The 25551-nt window shown below is 42.0% G+C and overlaps 1 protein-coding gene across 2 annotated transcripts in view; it reads left to right on the top strand.

Moving 5' to 3' along the window:
• The window catches only part of LOC132816868 (interleukin-5 receptor subunit alpha-like), a 66729-nt gene that overhangs the window by 29799 nt on the left and 11379 nt on the right, over positions 1-25551 (top strand). For both annotated transcript variants that reach the window (XM_060826856.1, XM_060826857.1), the window contains exons 2-9: positions 3297-3452; positions 7276-7433; positions 9434-9581; positions 14444-14564; positions 14643-14818; positions 14918-15045; positions 17464-17608; positions 20812-20905. In XM_060826856.1, coding sequence (XP_060682839.1) covers positions 3365-3452; positions 7276-7433; positions 9434-9581; positions 14444-14564; positions 14643-14818; positions 14918-15045; positions 17464-17608; positions 20812-20905 — 1058 coding nt within the window. In that variant the 5' untranslated portion in view covers positions 3297-3364. The remainder of the gene's footprint in view (positions 1-3296; positions 3453-7275; positions 7434-9433; positions 9582-14443; positions 14565-14642; positions 14819-14917; positions 15046-17463; positions 17609-20811; positions 20906-25551) is intronic.

Below are 25551 nucleotides of genomic sequence, written 5' to 3'. Positions count from 1 at the left end.
ATACTTGCAAACAATCAATGCCCAGGATGCTGAAGCTCACAGGTCATTTAGTTTTCAATATTTCTATGGAATGATATATCAGGAGGCTTGTGTTGTTCTTTGGACTCAGAGTGCCTCAGAACATTGTGAATTGGGAGAATCAGATCCTAATAGCAAGGTCGGAATCTGTCCCGGCACACATTATCTACTACACACTTTAGGGTGACCTTGGGAGTGTACTGATGCTGTGCGAGCTGAGCAGTGAAACACAGACAACACAGGTTCAAATTCTAATCAAGAAACCTAATGGAATCCTGCCCTTTGTACGCAGGGGACTGGAGTATAAGTTAAATTGCACCTATACGATACCCTGGTTAAATCTCACTCAGAACACTCGGAGCAGATCTGGACACCACACCATAAGAAGGATAAATTGGCCTTTGAAGGAGAACAATATAGGTTTGCAAGAACAATACCTCAATTTTAGGGGTTAGGTTATGAGGAGCAGTTATACAAATTAGGCCGATTTTCTCTAGAATTTTGAGGTTAAGGGGTGATCTGATTAAAATCTTCAAGATATTAACAGGAAAAGGCAGGGCATCAAGACCACAACAAAGTGGCTGACTCTTAATTGCTCTCTAGACAATTAGAGATGGGCAATAAATGCCCACTCGCAATACTCACTTCCACTGTATTAAAAAAAACAAAATCTACAGATTTCTATATTGAAGTTTCCTAACTATACGCGGTTAATTCTATTTTACAATGAGAACTGTGGTAAGTCTTTACAGTTGTTCTCCATACGAAGAAAATCATTCATTTACCTCTATTGTCGGGTTCATTGGTCACCCTGGTTAAACCTTTTAGGCTGCTCAATGGATAGGCGGAAGTGAGTACTGCAGATGCTGGAGATTAGAGACATGATTAGAGTGATGCTGGAAAAGCACAGCAGGTCAGGCAGCATCCAAGGAGCAGGAAAATCGACATTTCGGGCAAAAGCCCTTCATCATGAATGATGGATAAGAGTAAGTTCAATGGAGAGGATGAGTTTATTAAAGAGTCAATGGTCAATATTCTGATAGTATCTTTTCTCTCTCAATAAAAATTATTCTTGCTTCGAACTGATGAAATGCAGTGAGGTTCCTGTTAGCCACCATTTGCTTTCATGCAGCTTCTTTTCAAGGTCACATTAGGAGTATGTGTGATAAACCATCTGTGGCTGGAAACTAACCCTGACCTTCAAACCTCACTATGTTCATTTCTCAAGGCTTTCATTGTCTTCTTCTGTTAATGTTGTTCAGGCCTTGTTTAATTCTGTAACTTCACAACCACCACCACCACACATGTACACACACATATGTACACACACACGCACACACGCACGCACACACACACACACACGTACACATACACATGTACACACATGTATATATGCACACACATGTATAAGCACACGCACATATGTGCACATAGACACATACACACATGCATACACACACACACACACACACGTTTTTACACAGACGCGCCTATATACCAGATCGTTATCATTGTCAGTTGCTGGATGTGACAACTATTTATAATTCTCAGATGATAATGTATGGTACCCTCATGATGGGTGGTGCCAATGGGAAAGGAGTTCAGCTTTCACAAATAACAGCATCATAATGTTAAGGTGCACCATTCAAGTGTGGTACGTTATCAAGGAACAGAACCTTTACCCCTCTTGATATATGTTATTAAGGTACACCACTCTTATTCCATTTATGGTCCATTATTAAAGGAGAAGAATACTTGGAGAAATAAAAACAGAAACTTCTGGAGAAACTCAGCAGGTCTAGCAGCACCCGTGGAGAGAGAAACAAAGTTAGCACTTTGAGCCTGATATGACTTTTTCTAAAGATGAGTCAGATGTGTGATGGAATACTCCCCACTTGCCTGAATGTGTGCAGTTCCAACAACACTTAGGAAGCTTGGTCCTATCCAGCCCACTTGATTAGTACCAAATTCACAAGCCTCCACTCTGTAGCATCAGCTTTTTGTGCATTTATTTTGTGGGTTGTGGGTGTTGCTGTGTGGGCCAGCATTTGTCGTCTTTTTGCACTGCTGAAACTCACCAAGACTTCTTCAGACAGCACGTTTCAAACCCACAACCATATCCATCTAGAAGGACATTGGCAGCAGATACAATGGAACAGCATCACCTTCAAACTTCCCTTTAAGCAGTGGCATTGTGGGTCTACCTCCAATACATGGACTGCAGTGGATCAAGAAGGCAACTCACCAACACCTTCTCAAGGCAAACTAGAAATGGGCAATAAACACTGATCCAGCCAGGGACAGCCAAGCCCTATGAGTGAATACATACTTTTTAAAAGTCAGACTCAAAATATTTACTCTGTCTCTGACTTCACAAATGATACTGAGTTTCTGCAACATTTCTATTTCTGTTTTTATTTTTGTTTTCCAGTATCCATGGTATTCTGCTTTTATTTATACTTGTAAAAGCTTGGCATCACTGGTTTGCCTTTGGTAAAAATCATCTGGTCTATGGCATATAAACTATGGAGACCATCTGTTTTAGAGAGAGTGATTCCATGGCACAGAGTCAGGGCTTTCATCAGGATGTCTACAAGTCCTGTGTGATGCACAATAGCAGTAGCATGGTACAGCTGGTATTGATCTGGTTCTGGTTTATTCCTGTTGCCATGAATCAATATAGAGTACTTGGACAGGAACCAATAGAGTATGATAGTCCCATTCTGAGATAAAGACAATCTTCAGTTCCAAAGCACAAATGGGTAAGATCTGGAATTCACTGGCCAAGGTCATAGTGGAAGCACATTCATTCAAAATATAATTATTTGAAAAGGGAAAAACGGGAAAAGACAGGCAAGTGGCCCTTGGTATACTGCTTATTTGGAGAGCCAGTCCAGGAACTTTGGGCTCCTTCTGTGTTGTAACAATTTTGTGATTCTGTTATAGGAACAGACTTTCTCATTACAGAAGACTGTCATAAGATCATTGTGAACTGGTGATTTTCAACTTCAGTTCTGTTACAAGCTTCCTCTACTCTCGCTTTGTGGCAGCTTACTTGGTCGGCATGGTTACATTGTGGCATTCTCACATCTGAGTTAGAGCTGGAAGCCAGACTGACACTGACTGAGGTGTCATCCTTTGCATGAAAGCTTACTGCACTTGCCTCCTTGCTAGCCCTGAGTTAAAAATTAGTAAAATGCAATCCATTATTTCAAAATTGTGTTTAAAATTTTCCTTCTAATTTAGTAATACAGTTTTTTGTTGTTGTTTATTTTCAGGGTGTTTCTTGATCAGCATCTGACCTTCTTTCAGAGTTGGTAGTGTTTCTGATGAAGCTTTATACACTATGGCCCCACTTGCCTGTTGCCTTGCAATCTCCTTTGTTTTACCGGTGGTGTTAAGTAACACAGACATGCAAGTACTAAAAAACATTTGTAAGTATTAAACTTATACCAGTTATGCAACTTGTTTTTATCCCATTTCCTTTCAACAACATTAGCACCTTCTTTTCAATCCCTCATCCATATTCCCTAACACCCTTCTTTTCCAAGGTAATACTGACAAACATCTCCAGAAAGGGATGGCATTTTTGCCCTCACCTTCCCCAGGAGGCTTAAAGATAAGGGTGATATGTAAAATCAAGAGGGTGCTGTGTCCACAACCGACACCCAGCAGAAATGGTGGAATTGCTAAATCATTACGTTTTGACTATTAGCCACCAAAAAGAGGAAGAGTGATGTCTAAATTAAGAGAGAGGAACATGAGAGAGGGCAGAGTGGAATGGTTTAGCAATACTTATGGGCAGCACAATGGCGCAGTGGTTAGCACTGCTGCCTCACAGCACCAGAGTTCAACTCTTGCCTCAGGCGACTGACTGTGTGGAGTGTGCACATTCTCCCCGTGTCTGCGTGGGTTTCCTCTGGGTGCTCCTGTTTCCTCCCACAGTTCAGGTGAATTGGCCATGCTAAATTGCCCGTAATGTTAGTTGTAGGGGTATAGGTGGGTTGCGGGTCGGTGTGGACTTGTTGGGCCAACGGGCCTGTTTCCTCACTGTAGGTAATCTAACCTAATCACTGGAAGGAATAGACAAAAAGTTTAGTAATATTAAGAGAAACAATGTTGTGATGTGCCCTGAAAAATAGGATAATTTGGCTGAGGAGATTTTCAAATCACCTCATTTGCATCCATGTTCTGCATCTCAGCTCAATGCTTGCATTCTTGACTCTCTATCAGAAGACAATAGATTCACACCCCACTCCAGACACTTGAGCACACAAAACACTTTGGTACTCCTGTATAATTTCAAGTGAATGCTGCCTTTTTGGTCGCACAGTCTGTCAGTGACTGGGAAATGCTACTCTGTCAGATCGATGTAAGACATCCCTTACATGGATACCATTGGAGGAGACAGGAAATACCCTCAGTGTTCTGACTTACACTCAGCCACATCTAAAGACAGCAAAAACCAGACTAGCTCATAATTTATGTCCTTGTGTTGAGAATAAATCTTTAATGACCCTTCAAAAATAGTCATATTGACCACAATGGCCCATGAGTGCGAAAGATGCTACTTTCCTCCAGAGATTAGCTGAATAGAGCAACATGAACTGAATAAGAAAGTAGAAAATGTGTCACACAATCTTTATAAAAAGAAGCTAAGAATGATCCTTCAAATGACAGATGTGTGATCCAATGCAATGAGGGGGCGAAGCAATTGAAAAGGGTGCTTATGAACAACAGTTAGAATAAAACAATATCTGATTAGAAAGAGTCTTCAGTTTCTAAGGGCTACATTAAGTATGAGCAAATGCTTTTTTCCCCAAATCAACCTGCTCAAAGATGGCATTGACACCTTCAGCATAAGTGATGCTTGAACATATACCCCCGACTTAGAGGCAGTGACCCTACCATAGTACCACAAAAGTTCATTTTACACTTGAGTAACAATCAGAAGCTTGACGATGATCGCAGGATCAACAATAAAGGATGACGTAGTTAACATTATTTACCAGGATCGTGATTACCATTTAACATTATATCTCATATGAATGGTACAGAATGGATATATCTTGAGAATGTGGTGCTGGAAAAGCACAGCAGGTCAGGCAGTATCCGAGGAGCAGGAGAATCAACATTTCAGGATTGATGAAGGGCTTTGGCCCGAAGCATTGATTCTCCTGCTCCTCGGATGCTACCTGGCCTGCTGTGCTTTTCTAGCACCACACTCTCGACTCTGATCTCCAGCATCTGCAGTCCTCACTTTCTCTCAGAATAGATATATGGCAAGATATACATTTAGGCGGATGAATGACCGAAGAGTGTGGAACAAACATCGATGCTGATAGGGTGCTGTCAGAATAGAGACCCACATAGATTAGTTGTTAAGTGCCTGCCATTTGCCATTTTAACAAAGGCTTGGAGGACAGATTAACAATGCTGGTGCTTAAGTTTGTAAGTAGAGAAATGCTGGTTGTTAAACATAGCCTATGCTTGTCAACTAAGAGGACCTGAACTACCAAGGTCACCAGCTAAACAAATGGTAGGTGGATCTTGACACAAACAAGTGTAAAATGATGAGATTTGGCAGATTGGTATTAGTGTGCAATAGGCTAGTGTGCAATTACTGTATTAGATATTAGTGTGCACTTGTCGTAACAAAGCAGGGAAGAGATTTAAGTGCTTCAGTGAACTGGTTGCTAAAACTGTTCATTTGGTGTTTATAGGTAGTCAGGAAAGTTTCTATTTTGTATCCAGGGATGTGACACCCAAGGTAAAAGTAGAAATTCTGAATTGCACCTAACTTTCAAATTATTTTTAATTAATTCATTCAACATTATCCTATGTAGGGTGTACTGCCCATCTATAATTAAGAGTTAATGACATTGTTATGGGTCTCGAGTCATAAATAAGCCAGATCAGATGAGGATGGCAGTTTTCTTCCCTGAAGGGCATCAATGAACCAGATCAGATTTTCTTCTGACAATTAACAGCAGTTTCATGATCATCACGAAACTCTTAATTCCAGATTTTTATTGTATTCAAATTTCACCATCTGCCATGCTCGATTTGAATCCTGGACATTAGCTGGGTTGCTGGATTAATAGGCAAAAGTGAGGACTGCAGCTGCTGGAAATCAGTGTCTAGATTAGAGTGGTGCTGGAAAAGCACAGCAGGTCAGCTGATGAAGGGCTTTTTGCCCGAAACGTCGATTTTCCTGCACCTTGGATGCTGCCTGACCTGCTGTGCTTTTCCAGCAACACTGTAAATCTAGACTCTTATTGAATTAATAGTTTAGCAATGGCATTACTAAGCCATTGCTTCCCCAGTGGTTAGCATAGGAAAAGAACTACCGGAAAGGAATTGAAGGTATTGGAGTGAGTCAAGAAAATAGGCACAAAATTGATTCCTAAAATACTTAGGCTAAAATAAGAAATATTTTCTCCTCCAGTGTATGTTCTTGCAAAATACGGAAAGATGTAATAGATCTTCAATGGCAGAACTAATTTATGGGCAAACTGATTTCTCGCATGGAATTTGTAGCACAGTTGATGGGGTTGAAGGAAAATTGTATATTTAGGTAACTTTTATTATCACGGGGATCAAAGGTCACAGGAAGAAAGCAGCCATGATTGAATTGCAGAGCAGACTCGATGGCTGAATGGCCTAATTTCTGCTCCTCTGTCTTATAGGGTTATGGTCTAACATTTTTGTATTGAACAAGTGACACAATTGTGGATCAAACAATGAGTGGATCCTTCTCAATGAGGGGGATATTTTTCCACTATTTGCAGAATTCCAGTAAGGAGCCTGAGTTAAGGAGAAATTTCTTCACCCAAAGAGTGGTGAGCCTGTAAAATTCATTATGACAGACAACTGTAGAGGCCAGAGTATTGTAAGATTTCAAGCAGGAGTGGCTATAACACTTGGGGCTAAAGGTATGGGGGAGAAGTGGGAACAGGCTGCTGTGTCGGATGATCAGCCATGACCATAACCAATTGTGGAGCAGACCCGAAGGGCTGAATGGCCTACCCCTGCTCCTATTTTCTAAGTTTCTATGAAGTAAAGTTTTGAATGGGGGCTGAAATAGACTTTTCTGTTTTGTGTCATGATGAAGAATTGTGCTAAGTCTCCAGGAGGACACCTTGTTTTCCATCAGTGGCTGCTAATGTTTAACTGCAGCTAGAATGTGAACTAAACTAAACATATTTACAGCTTTCTCTTCTACTTATTTAATTTTGTTCATTTATCATTAAACAGCCGAACTTAATCCTCCGACCAACCTCACGATTGTGGATAGACAACTTGGGGAAGTGACCATTTCTTGGAATGATGGTCTCAGTGAAATCATCAAGGCTTCTACACACGTTTTATATCCATTTGAGTACAAGTACTTTGATTCTCAAACTTGGCAAGAAGTAAGAGTTTGTTCTTTTCTCTTTATCTTTAAAATTAATCCCAAATTGCTGCAATCTGAGAACTTTTGTTTACTGAAGGATTTGATGAGATTATGGCAAACCTGGTTACCTCACTTCCCTGACAGATCCTACTTTCCCTTTAAAATAGACTGATTGTCACAATTATAAAGCTACAATAAATGATTCAATCAGGTGGACACCAGTGGCATAATGGTAGTGACCCACGCTTGGAGTTAGGCAGCTCAGGTTCAAGTCCTGCTTCCTTCTGAGCTGTGTTTTAGTATTTCTGACCATGTAAGTTAGATACTATTTGAATGTTAGAATCAATTGAAAATGGTAACTTATTTCTCTTCCCCTCTCTATCTCTGCAACCACAATTGAACTTGATAGACGAAGGAATTCTAACTATTGGCTTTATTTTCTTGGGAATAATGTCGGTTAAAGTCAGAGGCATTATGACACAAAGAAGGCCCTTTGGTCCATCAATTCTCTGCTGACATTCTGCGGAAAAATCCAGTCAACTCCACTCTCTCACTCAATCACATTTATTTTCCTCAAGGGTTTTCTTAAGTCCTGCATCCTCTCCACTTCCACCACTTTCAGGTAGAGGTTCCAAGATATGACTATTGTGATGGCATAAAAATGGTCTTCCTCACGTCTTGCCCATGTTTTTTGCTCAGAATCTTGAATATGATGGGAAGGAGAATGGGATTGAATAGTCTTTCACCATTTTTAAGGTTCGGATATGAGGCATGGAAGGTGCCTGTTTAAGAGGAAAAGGGCTTCATTAAATAGCAAAGGTATCGATCACACAATTTTAACCTCTGTCCCACTGTGGGTTGCATGGTGTCAAGCCACTGGCACTCAAGATCCTGATGACAGGAATCACTGACTGGTGTAATAACCCTGCCTGCACACTGTCAGATTTGCTCCATTACATTTCTGCAACTCCTCCCAACCCCCAACAACCACTGTCATTCAACAGTAATAGATTTAATGGACGATTGGCCTTCCTTGTGTCATACTACTTCTGACTTTACCTTAAAGCCTGTCCACATCTTTTCTAAGGAAATAGACTCAACAGCTTGAGTTCCTTCATGAACCAGTTCTTGTGTTCAGTTGTGCTGGTTACAGGGATAGAGAAGGGAAGAAGGAGTAAGTTAATTGATTGCGGCATTTAGATGATCAGCTTGGTCCAGGATATCAGTACACACCTTGGAAGTGGTGAAATGGGCGGAGAAGTTATGAATTAAATTCAACGCAGAAAAATGTGAAGTGATTCCTTTGGAACTTGATTTATTTGGAAGGTAGAGCATAGAGAGGTAATACAAAATGAAGGATGCAATTTGAAAGACAGTGCAGACGGAGAGGATTCTGTCTGAAGACCTGTGGGCATTTGTGCATAAGTCATTAAAACTGGCCGGACAGGTTGAGGGAGCAGTTAATAATGTATGCAGGATCCTGGACTTAATTAATAGCACATAGAATACTAGAGCAAAGAGGTTATATTGAACAAAACACTAATATTTCTCAATATATAAACAAAGAACTGCTGATGCTAAAAATCTGAAGCAACAGAAATTGCTGGAGAAACTCAGCTGACCATTCTGTCCAGTTCTAGGTGGTACATTTCATGGAAAATCTGAAGAGAGCCCAAGAAAGATTCAGGAATGAGAAACTTCAGTTATGAAGATTGATCGGAGAAGTTGGGACTGTTTCCCTTGGGGAAAAGGAGGCTGAAGGAATATTTTGATAGAGGGCTCTGATCAGAGCAAATAAGGAGGAACTGAATTCATTCAGTGCCCCACTGCAGTTATCAGCATTGACTTATAATGGAGACTTGATTCCAGAACTTTGTGATTTAGGAGCAAATGTGTTACCACAGTTAATGGTAACATGTTCATGCCATGATTGAGCAAAGTTTAAAATGCACAAAAGAAATGATAAAAATGGGGATGGTCAGAAATGACAGTAATTATTTGATTGAACTTCTACCACAGGATTCCAGGCTTCAGGAGTCAGAATATAGGAAAACATTTGAATTGCACCGGGGGGTTTCCGTACGAGTTAAAACTATAGTCCAGAATTGGCGCAAAATTAAAGAAGTGGAAAGCAACTGGACTGTAATTGACATCCAACCACCACCAGGTATGGTCTTTTCTTAATAATGGTTCGAGGTGGGTAACAAATACTGATCTCACCAGCACCATTTGCTTCCTGTGAAGGAATAATTTTTTTTGAAAGGCTGTATGCATGAATAAAATTAATCAATGAGTATATGCAGACTTCTGTATCCTGTTATAGGTTGCAAATGTGCAATACATATAAAACAACTTGCATGTGTTCATATATTAATGTTTGTAAAATTAACAGCCTCCATCTTCGATGAATAGATGAACACACAAAGAGCAACACAAGCATGAACTCATTGGGCTGAATGGCCTTTTATTTGTGTTGTGGATTTCAGAGTAAATTCAAGAAAGGCAATCACCTACAGATTAGGAGTCTCGCATCCTCCTCCTCAGTGGGTTTGATGGCAGAGGTGTTTAACCAGGAGAGGACGAATGGCTATTTCTGCCTGTACCCTAAAATTGCTGGCAGACAGGCTATTTCTGCCCATTCACTCGGTCTACCTGCCTCACTTTGCAGCCACCTTATGTTCTCTTCTCAACTTGCTTCACTGTGTATATTTGCATTGTTTGCAAATTTGGCTCCAATACCCCTTAGTTTGACTGAAAATGAGTTGTAAATAATTAAGAGTAAAAAGTGAGGTCTGCAGATGCTGGAGATCAGAGCTGAAAATGTGTTGCTGGTTAAAACGCAGCAGGTCAGGCAGCATCCAAGGAACAGGAGATTCGACGTTTCGGGCAAAAGCCTTTCATCAGGAATAGATCAGCATTCCTGATGAAGGGCTTTTGCCCGAAACATCGAATCTCCTGTTCCTTGGATGCTGCCTGACCTGCTGCGCTTTAACCAGCAACACATTTTCAGCTGTAAATAATTAAGGCCAAAGTGCTGAACTCTTTGGTATGCCATTGGTTTCTGTTTGCTAAACTGAAAGCAACCCATTTATCCCAATTCTCTGTTTCCTTTGAGGGAGACTTCTTTTGTATTGTTTTGTGCACACAGCTATGAATTTTGGTTCAAGATAGACTGACCGAGGAGAAGTCAAGGTCACTAACTGTCTTCACCCTTGAATTTGTATATAACATATTACATATGAAGACTAAATACTACAGTACACGGTCTTCAGATATATATTAGATTACTTACAATGTGGAAACAGGCCCTTTGGCCCAACAAGTCCACACCGACCCGCCGAAGCGCAACCCACCCAGACCCATTCCCCTACACTTACCCCTTCACCTAACACTACAGGCAATTTAGCATAGCCAATTCACCTAACCCACACATTTTTGGACTGTGGGAGGAAACCAGAGGAAACCCACGCAGACAGGAGGAGAATGTGCAAACTCCACACAGTCAGTCACCTGAGTGGGAATTGAACCCAGGTCTCTGGCGCTGTGAGGCAGCAGTGCTAACCACTGTGCCACCGTGCCACCCAAATATCTGGCTCAAATGTTCCTGCTACATTACAGGAAAGTTGATTGCATTAGGTCTATTATAATCATAGATATGTACAGACCCTTCAGTCCAACCCATCCATGCTGACCAGATATCCCAACCCAATCTAGTCCCACCTGCCAGCACCCAGCTCATATCCCTCCAAACCCTTCCTATTCATATACCCATCCAAATTCCTCTTAAATGTTGCAATTGTACCAGCCTCCACTACTTCCTCTGGCAGCTCATTCCATACACATACCATCCTCTGCGTGAAAAAGTTGCCCCTTAGATCTCTTTTATATCTTTCCCCTCTCACCCTAACCTATTCCCTCTAGTTCTGGACTCCCCGACCCCAGAGAAAAGACTTTGTCCATTTATCCTATCCGTGCCCCTCATAATTTTGTGACCATCTATAAGGTCACCCCTCAGCCTCCGAAGCTCCAGGGAAAACAGCCCCAGCCTCTTCAGCCTCTCCCTGTAGCTCAGATCCTCCAACCCTGGCAACATCCTTGTAAATCTTTTCTGAACCCTTTCGCGTTTCACAACATCTTTCCGATAAGAAGGAAACCAGAATAGCACGCAATATTCCAACAGTAGCCTAACTAATGTCTTGTACAGCCGCAACATGACCTCCCAACTCCTGTACTCAATACTCTGACAATAAAGGAAAGCATACCAAACGCCACCTTCACTATCCTTTCTACCTGCGATTCCACTTTCAAGGAGCTATGAACCTGCACTCCAAGGTCTCTTTGTTCAGCAACACTCCCTAGGAACTTACCATTAAAGGTATAAGTCCTGCTAAGATTTTTTTCCCCAAAATGCAGCACTCTGCATTTATCTGAATTAAACTCCATCTGCCACTTCTCAGCCCATTGGCCCATCTGGTCCAGATCCTGTTGTAATCTGAGGTAAGCATCTTCATTGTCCACTACACCTCCAATTTTGGTGTCATCTGCAAACTTACTAACTGTACCTCTTGTGCTCGCATCCAAATCATTTATGTAAATGACAAAAAGTAGAGGACCCAGCACCGCTCCTTGTGGCACTCCACTTGTCACAGGCCTCCAGTCTGAAAAACAACCCTCCACCACCACCCTATTGTCTAGGCTCTAGTCGGTCTATTCTACACGTTTCTCTGCATGTTTTCTTCCATGCGTCCAATACACAGACTTCAACAACCAACAACATTTTAACTCCTCCCATACTGTACTAATTATGTCTAGTGAGAAGCAGCTCTGTGACATTGTAGCAAGATTGCTCAAAGTCCAGAAACCCTTTCTGAACTAGTATGAATTACTATTTGTCCAGCCAACTCGGCTCTGAAGTCTGAACTTCCTTTATAACCCTCTCCACCTTGCTCTCGCTTATTGGCTATGTGGTAATGTCTCCTTTGTTGGTTCAGTGTCTAATACCTAGTAATTATGTTAAGAAGTACCCAGGGAAGTTTTGTTCTGTTAACAGCCCGATATAAATGGAAGGGTTGTTCTTTCACATGTTTTGGCTTGAAACAGCTCATTGCAGAGAGGGAATTACTCACCTGTACAGAGCTCCTTATTGCGATGGTTGGAATTTACTGACATGCTGCTGTCTTGGGGACGTGATGGCCCAGTAGTGTGAATGCTGAACTGTTCATCTACAGGTCCAGGTAATGTTCTGAGGATCTGCTTTTGAATCCCACCATGACAGATGGTAGAATTTGAATTTTTTAAAAAAGTCTAGAATGAAGAGTCCACTGATGCCCAGGAAGATACAAAGGCTCGGAAACATTTGCCAACCGGTTTATGAATAGCTTCTTCCCTGCTCTTATCAGACTTATGAATGGACCTCTCAGATGTTAGAGTTGATCTTTCTCTGCACCTTCTGTATAGCTGTACCTGCGCATTCTGTTAGGGAAGGGAAAAGGGTTTGGCTTTCAGAGGACACTTGCTAGGCCCCTACCAGAGTTGGGACACTGGAGACCATCTCCCCCCATAATTTGGTAGGAGGGTTACTATGGTTTCCCAGTTGGGAAATGACCCACCTTTCCCATTCATCAAGGAGGTAGGTGATCAGGTGGAAAATTGAGCCTCCTGCCTGGCTATTTAGTCACAGAGTATAGCATGGAAACAGATCTCTCGGTCCAATTCATCCATGCCGACCAGATATCCGAAAATACATTTTTAAACCTATTTACCAGCATTTGGCCAATATTCCTCTAAACTATTCCTATTCATATACCCATCCAGATTTCTTTTAAATGTTGTAATTGTACCAGCCTCGACCACTTCCTCTGGCAGCGCATTCCATACACGCACCACCCTCTGTGGGGAAAATGTTCGCCCTAAGGTCCCTTTTAAATCTATCCCCTTTCACCTTAAATTATGTCTTTTAGTTTTAAACTCACCTACTCTCGGAAAAAAGACCTATCACCCTATCCATGCCCCTCTTGATTTTATAAATATCTATAACATCACCCCTCAGCCTCCGATACTCCAGGGAAAACAATTCTATTCAGCCTCTCCCGATAGCTCAAACCCTCCAACCCTGACAACATCCTTATAAATCTTTTCTGAACCATTTCAAGTTTCACAACATCTTTCCTCTAGCAGGGAGGCCAGAATTGCAAGCAATATTCCAACAGTGGCCAAACCAATGTCATGTATAGTCCCAACATGACCTTCCAACATTTGACCACTTTAGTTGCTGGTAATTCCCTCTTTGCAATGTGCAGTTTCAAATCTAAACATGTGAAAGAATAACCCTTCCATTTATATTGGGCTGTTAACAGAACAAAATTGCCCTGGGTACTACTTAAGGTAATTACTAGGTACGAGACAAAGTTGCCCATGGACGTCCTCACTCACATTCCCCCTAATTTTGTTTTATTCTGTACAGTTCTCGGAGAACTGTGCTCAGCAGTGATGTCCGAAAGCAGAAGTCAAAGTGGGGAATGGTGTTCGCACACCAGTCAGCCTAGAGGCAACATTGCTTCTTCCCGAAAATCAAACAAAGAGCTGCAGATGTTGGAGATCTGAAACACAAGTCAAAACTGCTGGAGAAACTCAGCAGCTCTGGTGGCATCTGTGGAGAGAAAGCTGAGTTAACACCAGTTAACAAATCTGGTGGCTCTTCATCAGAGCTACTTCGTGCCTGATGCTTAGCACAAAAGTGGTGAGATGCGTGTGTTTCTCTCCAGCGTAAATTTGCACAATTATTTCTCCAGCTCACCACCTCCAGAGAGGGGAAATGATCCATTATGTAAATGAAGTTTATAATTGTCCTTCTGATCTTCTTCGGAGGTTGCATAATGCTTTCCATTATGTATTGCAGCTACATGCATTAAAACTAATTTTTACAAAAGAAAACATAGTTTTGTGCTATTACATATTTTTCAAAACTCATTCATTAAGCATATTTTTATTAAACATATCTTGTAATTAAAACCCCATTTATTATTGCAGGTGACCGTGAAACCTTGGCTTCAAATGTCTCTTGTATTGTCTATAATAATTCACTGATGAATTGTACGTGGAATCAGGGCAGCAAAGCACCACATGATACCCAATATGAAATGTATTACAGGTAGGTATCAAATGAGGACATATAATACAAGTTACTGTTAATTTGCTTTATATTGATTGCAAATATTTTCCCTTTAAGACAGGGTGGGAACATCAGTCAATGTACTCCCTATTTTTTGGATGAAGATGGCAGACAGGGCTGCCACGCTTCTCAAATCGATGTTAATGCTGAGAACATTTCAATCTGTGTCAATGGATCGAGTAATTCTGCACTGATTCAGGCATATTATACAGACTTTAGCCCATGGGATTATGGTATGAGATACTCCCTTTCCTAATATTTTGGGTTGAGGTGGTTTTCATCACTTAAATGTTCAACTGATTGTGAATGCTTTTTTACATCTTAATTTTCAGAGATGTTCAACGCACCAATAAATCTTAAGGTTTTACTAAATCTGTCTGTGACATGGGAAATGCTTCATTGTTGTAGATGTTTTCAATTTCAATTGCAAGTTACAAATCTGGATCAAGGTCATCATGAGGTAAATATGCATATTCCTTCCTTTACTGTCTTGAGTTTCAAGCAATTAACATTTTTTTAAAAAATCATTATTGTGTTTAATAATGAATTTCAAATCTCATGGTAGGTTTAAATATAACATAGCTGAAAATGTGTTGCTGGTTAAAGCACAGCAGGTCAGGCAGCATCCAAGGAACAGGAAATTCGACGTTTCGGGCCAGAGCCCTTCATCAGGAATGAGGAGAGGGTGCCAGGCAGGCTAAGATAAAAGGCAGGGAGGAGGGACTTGGGGGACAGGCGATGGAGATGTGATAGGTGGAAGGAGGTCAAGGTGAGGGTGATAGGCCAGAGTGGGGTGGGGGCGGAGAGGTCAGGAAGAAGATTGCAGGTTAGGAGGGCGGTGCTGAGTTCAAGGGAATCGACTGAGACAAGGTGGGAGGAGGGGAAATGAGGAAACTGTAGAAATCTGAGTTCAGACAAGGTGGGGGGAGGGGAAATGAGGAAACTGGAGAAATCTGAGTTCAAGAGTTCTCCTCACTTTTTACACTTAAATATAACATATCCCAACCACAACCATGAATCTTAAACTTAAGCAAAGCCAATTGCTTGGAGGTGTGAGGGATAAACTGGCTAATATTGATTATGTAAAACGACTCAAAGATATGGTGGCAAATAGTAGTAGAAAATATTTAAAGAAGTAATTGAAAATATTCAACAAAAATGCATTGCATTGGAAAACAGAACGTCAGTGAGAAAAGTCTATCCACGAAGGAATACGTAGGAAGTTAATGTGTGCGTTAGTTAAAGAAATATCTGAGGTTCCAAAGAGTTGGAGCATGTCTGAGAACTGGAATGTTTTAGAAACTAACAAATAGTTACCCATATGTTGATGGTAAATGGAGAGTTATAATATATCAAAGCCAGAAATATAAAAAAAACTATAATTGCTTTTACAGATGTGTAGAACAGACTAGCTAAAGTGACAGTAAAAAATGAGGTCTGCAGATGCTGGAGATCACAGCTGCAAATGTGTTGCTGGTCAAAGCACAGCAGGCCAGGCAGCATCTCAGGAATAGAGAATTCGACGTTTCCTGATGAAGGGCTTATGCTCGAAACGTCGAATTCTCTATTCCTGAGATGCTGCCTGGCCTGCTGTGCTTTGACCAGCAACATATTTGCAGCTAAAGTGACACTTCACCTTTTGAAAATATGGAAACTGGAGAAATAATCCCCCAAAAATTGTGTTTGTCTTTTAAATACAGGTCGTTCTGCTATAACGTGTATTTCATTAAATCAAGTTTGCTATGACAAATTGGGGTCACTGTTTCTAAAGCGTGTATTAGATTATAATGTGGTTCCGGCCCCATTCATTTAAATGGTGATGCTATTACATGACTTTCTCATAACACAGGATTGCACAAGAATGGAAATACCGTGTGATAGCTGAACTGACTGTAGTAGACACGAGTTGAATACCAGTCAGAGGGGGTAGCCCGTATGTTATAGGAGATTGGAGATTATGGAAATTGATGTCAGCAGGAAAAAAGAAGCTGGAGAAAAATAAATGTATTAAGTGCTTACAGGTCCCTGGCTGTTGGTGGCTAACATCCGAGAGATCTAAAAAGGATTGAATGTACTGACTGTGATTTTCCAGAGGTCTATAGATTTCGCAAGGGTATGAGAAGATTGGGATATAGTAAATGCAACATCCATGTTTAATCTTAGTTCACAGCATGAATGATAAATATTACCCATCTGGTGGGAAAAAAAATCACACTTAGTAGTGAAACAAAACCAGGAAATGCTGAAAATCTCAGCAGATCTGACAGCAGCTGTGGAGAGAAATTAGAGTTAATGTTTCAGATCCGTGACCCTTCTTCACTTAGTAGTGATGTGATTCAAAAAGTCAAACATATGTGCTATGTTGCACTAGTTTTAATATTTGGGCCAGTCATCTTGCTGCACTGTTCTGGCTGTGTTTCTCCAATTGATACAAATAAAGAGCAATCTTCACAAATTCCCTTAAATTTAAATCATATTGAAATTTATAGCACAGGGAACAGGCCATTCTGCTCTCTAGGTCCATGGTCGTCTTCATGCTCCACATGAGCATTTCCCCATCATTCTTCACTTCACTCCACCAGCCAGCTCAGAAAGAGGCCAATCAACCAATCGTGCATGGCTGACTCTTTCTTTTGAAGGTCTGATGGCTGATGATCCCGTTCACCTGCTGTTTCCCCATCTCTATAAGGCACTTTTGTTTCTCAGGAATGTGATCCCATTGTCTTGAGAAAGTTACAATTGAATTTCCTTCCAGTTGTTTCAGGCAGTGAATGCCAGATCATTACAGCTCACTGTGAAAGAAACAGAAAATGGTTGTCCTTTATTTTCTGGTTTCTTTATAGAACGAGATCTGCGTGACTAATTGTTTTGCTTTTAGTTTTTCATTGTTGAGGAAGAAACAAAATATAGCCTTCAAAGTATCAACCTCACAGAACGTTACTCGGTGAAAGTCAGAGTAAAGTCAAAACCAACTTGTGGGGAGAAAAAGTATTGGAGTGAATGGAGCAATGAGGTTTTTATTGGTAAGAATTCTGGTTTTCTGCTTTTCCTGAACCTTTTATAACTGCTCTGCGCATTGCGGATTTCCTATGTTTTCTGTTTTGCAGCACACATTGAACATTTATGAGATATGAGAGGTTTTGGTATCAGTCAGGTTAAGGACTGTTTTGTTTAAAGGTTTCTCTGTCATTGTTCAGCTTGAATGGGGGTCACAATGAGATTAAAATTAAAGGAAGTGAATTCACCACCCAGTTTCCCTCCTCCATTCCATTCTTGAAGACTGCCTGAAATGATTTGCGAGCAGACCTGAATGTAACCAGCGCCATTCCTGCAGAAAACAATCAGGTGCCTTATTGCTGAACACTAACCATCTTCTACAACATAATGCCCCTTTCTCTCTCTCTCTCTTGATCCTTCTTCACCTGCACAGTCAAAACGGCTGAGTCTTTTTGTTTTAATCAGGAGAACTTGCCACGCTGAAGAAAGCAACGATGCATGACTGAAGGGTCAATCACAGAACCATACCACAAGAATCAGAGGCCATTTGGCCCATTGCATCTCTGTTAGCTCCACGAAAGAGCAATCCAGTTTGTCCTGTGACTGCTGCACCATGTCCTAATTGCGCTTAAAATCAGACTGCTTTAACTCTAGTTTATCCAAGAAACATGGATACTTTTTTGCATTGTTATAAAACAAAATGGAGAGCAAAGAATGTTTGACAATGAGTATATGCTCAATTTTATAATCATGGTTATTCATGAATCACTAATTGCCTCTTGATATGTGTCAGATTATGATTACTTTTAAAAATGCTCATTTTTAAATATCCCATTGACAATACTTTTTTGTAAAGAGATGCCATTTCTTTATTACATCAATCAATCAATCCAATCCTCTGTTATCGAATCTATAGAATCATAAGTTGGGGAGCTGCCCTTCAGCCCATTGAGTCTCTATCACAAAAGATGCTCTACCATCTAACTTAATCCCACTTTCCAGCACTAGGCCCATGGCCTTGAATGTTATGAAACTAAAGGTGCTCCTCAAAATACTTTTTACAGGTTGTGAGGTTTCCCCTATTCAGTTACCCTCCCAGGCAGTGCATTCCAGAGCTCCACCACCGTCAGGGTGAAATAAATTTTCCTCAAAGCCCCTCTGAGCCTCTTACCTTTCCTTTAAAATTATGTCCCTTTGTTGTTGACTCTTCAACTAAGGGGAATAGTGGCTTTCTATTCATCCTGTCTTATGCCCCTCATTATTTAATAGCTCCATCAGGTATCTCCTCAACCTTTTCTGCTCCACATAAGACAGCCTGAGCTTATTCAGTTTCTCTTCAGAGCTAAGGTTCTCTATTCCAGGCAACATCCTGGTGAATCTCCTCTGCAACTCCCTCCACATCCTCCCTACAGCACAGAGACTAGGTGGCATGGTGGCTCAGTGGTTAACACTACTGCCTCACAGCACCAGGGACCCAGATTCGATTCCAGCCTCAAGTGACTGTCTGTATGGAGTTTGCACATTCCCCTTGTGTCAGTGTGGGCTTCCTCCCACAGTTCAAAGGTATGCAGGTTAGTGAATTGGCCGTGCTAAATTGCCCATAGAATTTAGGGATGTGTAGTTTAGTGGAACAGGTGTGGGTGGGATGCTCTTCGGAGGCTCTGTGTGGACTTGTTGGGCTTAATGGCCTGTTTCCACATTGTAGGGATTCTATGATCTAGAACTGCACACTGTATTCCAGCTGTGGCCTATCTGACATTCTGTACAACTCTAGCTTAACATCCTTGCGCTTGTTATCAACGACTGATTAAAGCATACATCCTGTATGGCTTTTTAACTCCCATATGAACATTCCCTGCCAAGTCTAGGGTTCTGTAGACAAGCATCCCAGATCTGTCTGTTCCTTTGAGCTTCCCAGAATCCTGCCATTCTTTGAGTATTCCCTTACCTCTTCCAAAGTGCATCACCTCTCACTTATCAGGGTTAAAATCCATCTGTCACTGCCCTGCCCATCTGACCAATCCATTTATATTCACTTGTAACATAAGACCTTCCTCCTTGTTGTCAACCATCTGGCCAATCTTTGTGTCATCTGCAAACTTATTTATCATACACCTCACGATCTCACTTATATCATGTATGACTATCACTAACAATAAGGGACCCAGTACTGTTTTGTGTGGTATGCTATTGTACACCAGATTTCAATTACACAACAGCCTTTTGCCACCAGCCTCTGTCTTCTACCATTAAGCTATTTTTGGATCCGACTTGCCACGTTGCCTTGGTTCCCACATGCTTTTGCCTTCTTTATCAGTTTCCCATGTGAGACCTTGTCCTTGGGATCTTGCTGAAAACAATGTAAACTGTATCAATTAACCTACCCTCATCTACAAAGTTGGTCAACTTCTTAAAAAGATTCAACCAGATTTGTTCGGCCTGCCCTCTCTCTGACAAAGGCATGGTGACTATCCCTGATCAAACCTTGCCCTTGAAATGGGGATTAATCTTCAGTAGTTGCTCCTTCAGTATTTTCTCAATAGTTTCTCAACCCTGGGTGTAAGGTTGACCAGTCCACCGTTCCCTGGTCTATCTCTACTACCGTTCTTATCAATTGGAAGCACATCCTGAAACAATGGACCACAGGAGTTAACTACAGGAAATAAGGAAAAAGCTCTGAGGCAACATCACTGCCTTCTCTGAGTCAGGAGGTTCCATTCCAGAGACATGAGCTCAACAGCTAGGCTGGAGCTTCCACTGAGGGAGTGCTGCATTGCTAGAGGTATCATCACCTTTAATGAGACTTGTGTGTTCTCTCTTGTGGATAATAATGATCCCACAGCAGTATTTCGAAAAAGGAGCAGCAGAGTTAGCTCTGGGTGTAGGCTTATTCCTCAACTAACATGATAAACACAGACTCCATGGTCATCTTCACGTTACCAGTTGGTGGCATCTTCCTGAACATGATCTAACCTGCTCATTTTATTGTGATGAGGACATGAAGATTTGATTACACAGAGTAAGTGTGGATTCCTTGTTCTACAAAGCCTTGCACATGCCTAATAAGAATGCAATCCACTTTCTAAAGCTCATATTTTCTATGTGTTTTGTACTAATCTGTTATTCATTGTGTCTCATTGCATTGCAACTTCCTTTTAAGAAACTTTTGCATCACTTGAATAAATAAACATTATTTCGGACCTATAATAGCTGCCTTATTTATTTACAGAACATACTCTGTCACTTAGTATGCATTGGTTCGTGCATATGTCGGTCGTACTTGTAACTATGGTGGGACTGCTTCTAATATTTACATTTGGAAGGTAAGTGTAAATCCAAAGTTTCCTTGTGATCTATAAAATCTGCCTTCTTTATTTAGTGAACCTGGCTAGCTTTTTAACCTTTATCAGCTGCTGGCTATAATGGCCATATTTGCAATGATAGGCATGATTCGAATGTTTACACTGAGAAATTAATTCTCCAAAGAAAGGTTCATTGAGTTGTACCTCGTGGAACTCACTGGCCTGGGGTTCAGGTTCAAAATAGCTTCAGTTGTCCTATGCCCTACTAAAGGTCAAGGATCCTGAAGGTCAGCAGTGGTATGCCCAGACTCTTGCCAGTGCACCATGTGTGACCAGCAGAACCAGCTGAAAGGTATCTTCACTAGTTACACATACCATTCACTGGGAATGGGGAAGAATCATAGAGTCACAGTGTTGTACAGCATGGAAACAGACTCTTTGGTCCAACTTAACCATGGTGACCAGATATCCTGAGTTAATCTTGTCATTTGCCAGCATTTGGTCCAAAACCCTCTAAACGCTTCCTAGTTATGTATCCATGTTGTAATTGTACCAGCTACCCTACCACCACTTCCTCTGGCAGCTCATTCCATACACACACTACCCTCCACGTGAAAACTTTGCCCCTTAAGTCCCTTTTATATCATTCCTCTGTCATCTTAATCCTATGCCCTGTAGGTTTGGACTCCCCTACCTGGGGAAAAGACCTTGGCTATTCACCCTATTCAAGTCCCTCATGATTTTATAAACCACTATAAGGTCATCTCTCAACCTCCAATACTCCAAGGTAAATAGTCCCAGCCTATTCAGTCTCTCCCAGTACCTCAAACCTTCCAATCCCTTCCAAACATCCTTGTAAATCTTTTCTGCGCCCTTTCAAGTTTCACAACATCTTTACTATAGCAGGGAGACCACAATCGAATGCAGTAATGCAAAAATGGCCAAACCAATCTCCTGTGCAGCCACAAATTATCATCCCAACTCCTATACTCAATGCAGTGACCAAGTGTACCAAACATGTTCTTCACTACCCTGTCTACCAGTGACTCCACTTTCAAGGAACTGTGAACCTGCACCACAAGGTCTCTTTGTTCAGCAACACTTCCCATTGAGTGCTATCAATCTCATGGTGAATCACAGTGGGATATAAGATTACCCGGGCATTTCCCAGGAGTTGAAGCCAACATTCAGCTCACTGTAGTGAACAATCCGGAGTGAGAATAGCCCTTCACTTGACTTGTTTTTTAAGATGTGGTGCTGGAAAAACACAGCAGGCCAGGCAGCATCCGAGGAGCCGGTGTATTGACATTTCAGGCATAAGTTCTTCTTCAGGAATGAGGCTGGTGTGCCAGGTGGGCTGAGATAAAAGTTAGGGGGGAGGGAATTTGGGGGAGGGCACTACCTAGATTACACTTCCTTCCACCCTGCCCCCTGTAGAAACACATCCCATGTTCACAATTCCTTTGCCTCCGTCGCATCTGCTCCCAGGAGGACCAATTCCACTAACGAACAACCCAAATGGCCTCCTTCTTCAAAGACCGCAATTTCCCCTCCAACATGGTCAACGATGCTCTCCACCGCATCTCCGCCACTTCCTGCACCTCCGCTCTTGAACCCCGCCCCTTCAATCGCCACCAGGACAGAACTCCACTGGTCCTCACCTTCCACCCCACCAACCTCTGGATACATCATGTCATCCTCCGTCATTTCCGCCACTTTCAAACAGACCCCACCACCAGGGATATATTTCCCTCCCCACACCTATCAACGTTCCAGAGAGACCACTCCCTCTGCGACTCCCTCGTCAGGTCCACACCCCCACCAACCCAACCTCCACTCCCGGCACCTTCCCCTGCAACCGCAAGAAGTGCAAAGCTTGCGCCCACACCTCCCCCCTCACCTCCCTCCACGGCCCCAATGGATCCTTCCAAATCTGTCGCAAATTCACCTGCACCTCCACCCAAATCATTTACTGTATCTTTTGCACCCGATGTGATCTCCTCTACATTGGGAGACAGGCCGCCTACTTACGGAACATTTCAGGGAACACCTCTGGGACACCCGCACCAACCAACCCAACTGTCCATGGCTGAACACTTTAACTCCCCCTACCACTTCGCCAAGGACATGCAGGTCCTTGGCCTCCTCCATCGCCAGACCCTGATCACAAGACGCCTGGAGGAAGAGCGCCTCATCTTCCGCCTAGGAACCCTCCAACCATATGGAATGAATGTAGATTTCTCCTGCTTCCTCATTTCCCCTCCCCCCACCTTATCTCAGTCTCAACCTCCAGATTCAGCACCGCCCTCTTGACCTGCAATCTTCTTCCCGACCTCTCCGGCCTATCACCCTCACCCTCACCTCCTTCCACCTATTGTATTCCCAGCGCCCCTCCCCCAAATTCCCTCCTTTTGTCTCAGTCTGCCTGGCACATCAACCTCATTCCTGAAGTAGGGCTTATGCCCGAAACGTCGATTCTCCTGCTCCTTGGTGGCTGCCTGGCCTGCTGTGTTTTTCCAGCACCACATTTTTCAACTCTGGTCTCCAGCATCTGCAGTCCTCACTTTCTCTTTGTTTTTTAAGATGTCAGATATAGGGTTAAAAAGAGGCTCAAATCAAACGAAAGACTGTGGATTGCCGGAAGTTGGAATTAAAACAGGAAGTGCTGTGGAAACACAACATTTGTGGAGAGAGAGAGAGACAGAAAAAAGCGCAGTCTCACATTGAAACCAATGACTTGTGTGAAAACAGAAGCTGTTTACTGACAGCCAGTTATCAACTAACTGGGGAACAAGGAGTGCATATGCATTCAGGCTTGATTGATCCGATTAATTTGTCTGGTTTGATTTTATTCAATTAACTGACACAGTTAACAGCTTCTGCTGGCATGCCTCTGGCTATGCAGTGGCAGTGTCCCAAGCCCTGTAACGTGAGGCCTACGTTCAGGTCCCACCTGCCCCAGAGGTGTAGAGTAACATTTCTGCGCAGGTTGGTCAGGAAAAAATAGGTTAATTAAAAAAACATTTTCAGCTGCATCTCTGTGTCAACCATTGTCCAACCAATCACCCCCACCTTTCTAGGCTTTGTGAATTCTTGTTCCCTATTTGATTTTGAAAATGTGTTGCTGGTTAAAGCACAGCAGGTTAGGCAGCATCCAAGGAACAGGAAATTCGACGTTTTGGGCCAGAGCCCTTCATCAGGAATCTGGCCAGAAATGTCGAATTTCCTGTTCCTTGGATGCTGCCTAACCTGCTGTGCTTTAACCAGCCACACATTTTCAGCTCTGATCTCCAGCATCTGCAGACCTCACTTTTTACTCCCTATTTGATTTTCTCATGTTTCAATTCTAATGAAAAGCTTTGACTTTGTGTATTCTTTTCTCAGTCATGTTTAGGCATTTGATTGGTTGCAAAGTACATTTTGACTCTTTGAGGTCATGAAAAATGCTATATAAATGCATTTATCTCTCTCTCTCCCTCCCCCTTTTGCCTCTCTTTCCTTATTTCTTTCTTCCCTTCATTTTCTTTCCATCTCTCTTTTTCATCCATTCCTTTTACACTGCTTGCTTTTTAAAAGATAGTCCAAATCTGTTTGGGGTGATTTCACTTCTCTCTTTAGTGTGGACACTAAGAACAATAATTGAGAATCCTCCACTAAATCCACTAAATAATATACAAAACTTCAATTGTTATGTTTGGACCTCATTGACCCTTCCAGTTGCAACCATATTTCTATGACACTAATGCAGTCATCATTTTCCAGTGCTGGATATGCTTAATTGTCAATTGTTATGCTATGATCTGGTTGTGGAACATTTATCCTAAGCATTTTTAAAGGAATTAACAGAGAAAATCCCTTACCACTTTTGAAAGTTAAGGACAAGGTGGGAGAACTGAAATGTCAGAGGCATGTCATTATTATCCTTAAATAGATATTTGTATATCATATCCCTGCAGTGTGGAAGCAAGTCACCCAGCACCTGAAAAGCATCCTATCCAGACTCATTCCCTCTACCGTTGAATTTCTCACATCTAAGCTATCTAGCCTGCACATCCCTGGACACCATACTATGGCCAATCCGCCTAATCTGCACATTTTTGGACTGTAGGAGGAAACCCACACAAACTCAGGGGAGTGTGCAAATGCCACACAGTCAGCCGAGGCTGGAATTGAACCTGGGTCCCTGGCACTGTGATGTATTTGTGCTAGCCACTAAGCCACCATGCCATGACATAAGCATGCAGGTCTCTCTCCTCCTGCACATGCTTTATTGTATACTGTCTTTCAATGTTCTTTTTACCAAAATGTATCACTTCGTACCTGTCCTCATTGAACTTCATCTGTCCTCTAACTGCCCACTACACCAACTTGATGATGTCGTTTGAAGTTCTACACTGTCTCTCCTCACAGTCATAGAGTCATAGAGTCATAGAGATGTACAGCATGGAAACAGACCCTTCAGTTCAACTCTTCCATGCTGACCAGATATCCCAACCCAATCTAGTCCCACCTGCCAGCACCCGGCCCATATCCCTCCAAACCCTTCCTATTCAAAAACTAATACAGAAGCATTTTAATTGCTGAAATCATATAAGCCTCCACCACTTCCTCTGGCAACTCATTCCATACACATACCACCCTCTGCGTGAAAAGGTTGCCCCTTAGGT

This window comes from Hemiscyllium ocellatum, chromosome 6 (genome assembly GCF_020745735.1).
Source record: "Hemiscyllium ocellatum isolate sHemOce1 chromosome 6, sHemOce1.pat.X.cur, whole genome shotgun sequence".
NCBI lineage: Eukaryota > Metazoa > Chordata > Chondrichthyes > Orectolobiformes > Hemiscylliidae > Hemiscyllium > Hemiscyllium ocellatum.
Note: the sequence above shows the minus strand (reverse complement) of the source record. Positions and strands in the feature narration are given on the sequence as shown.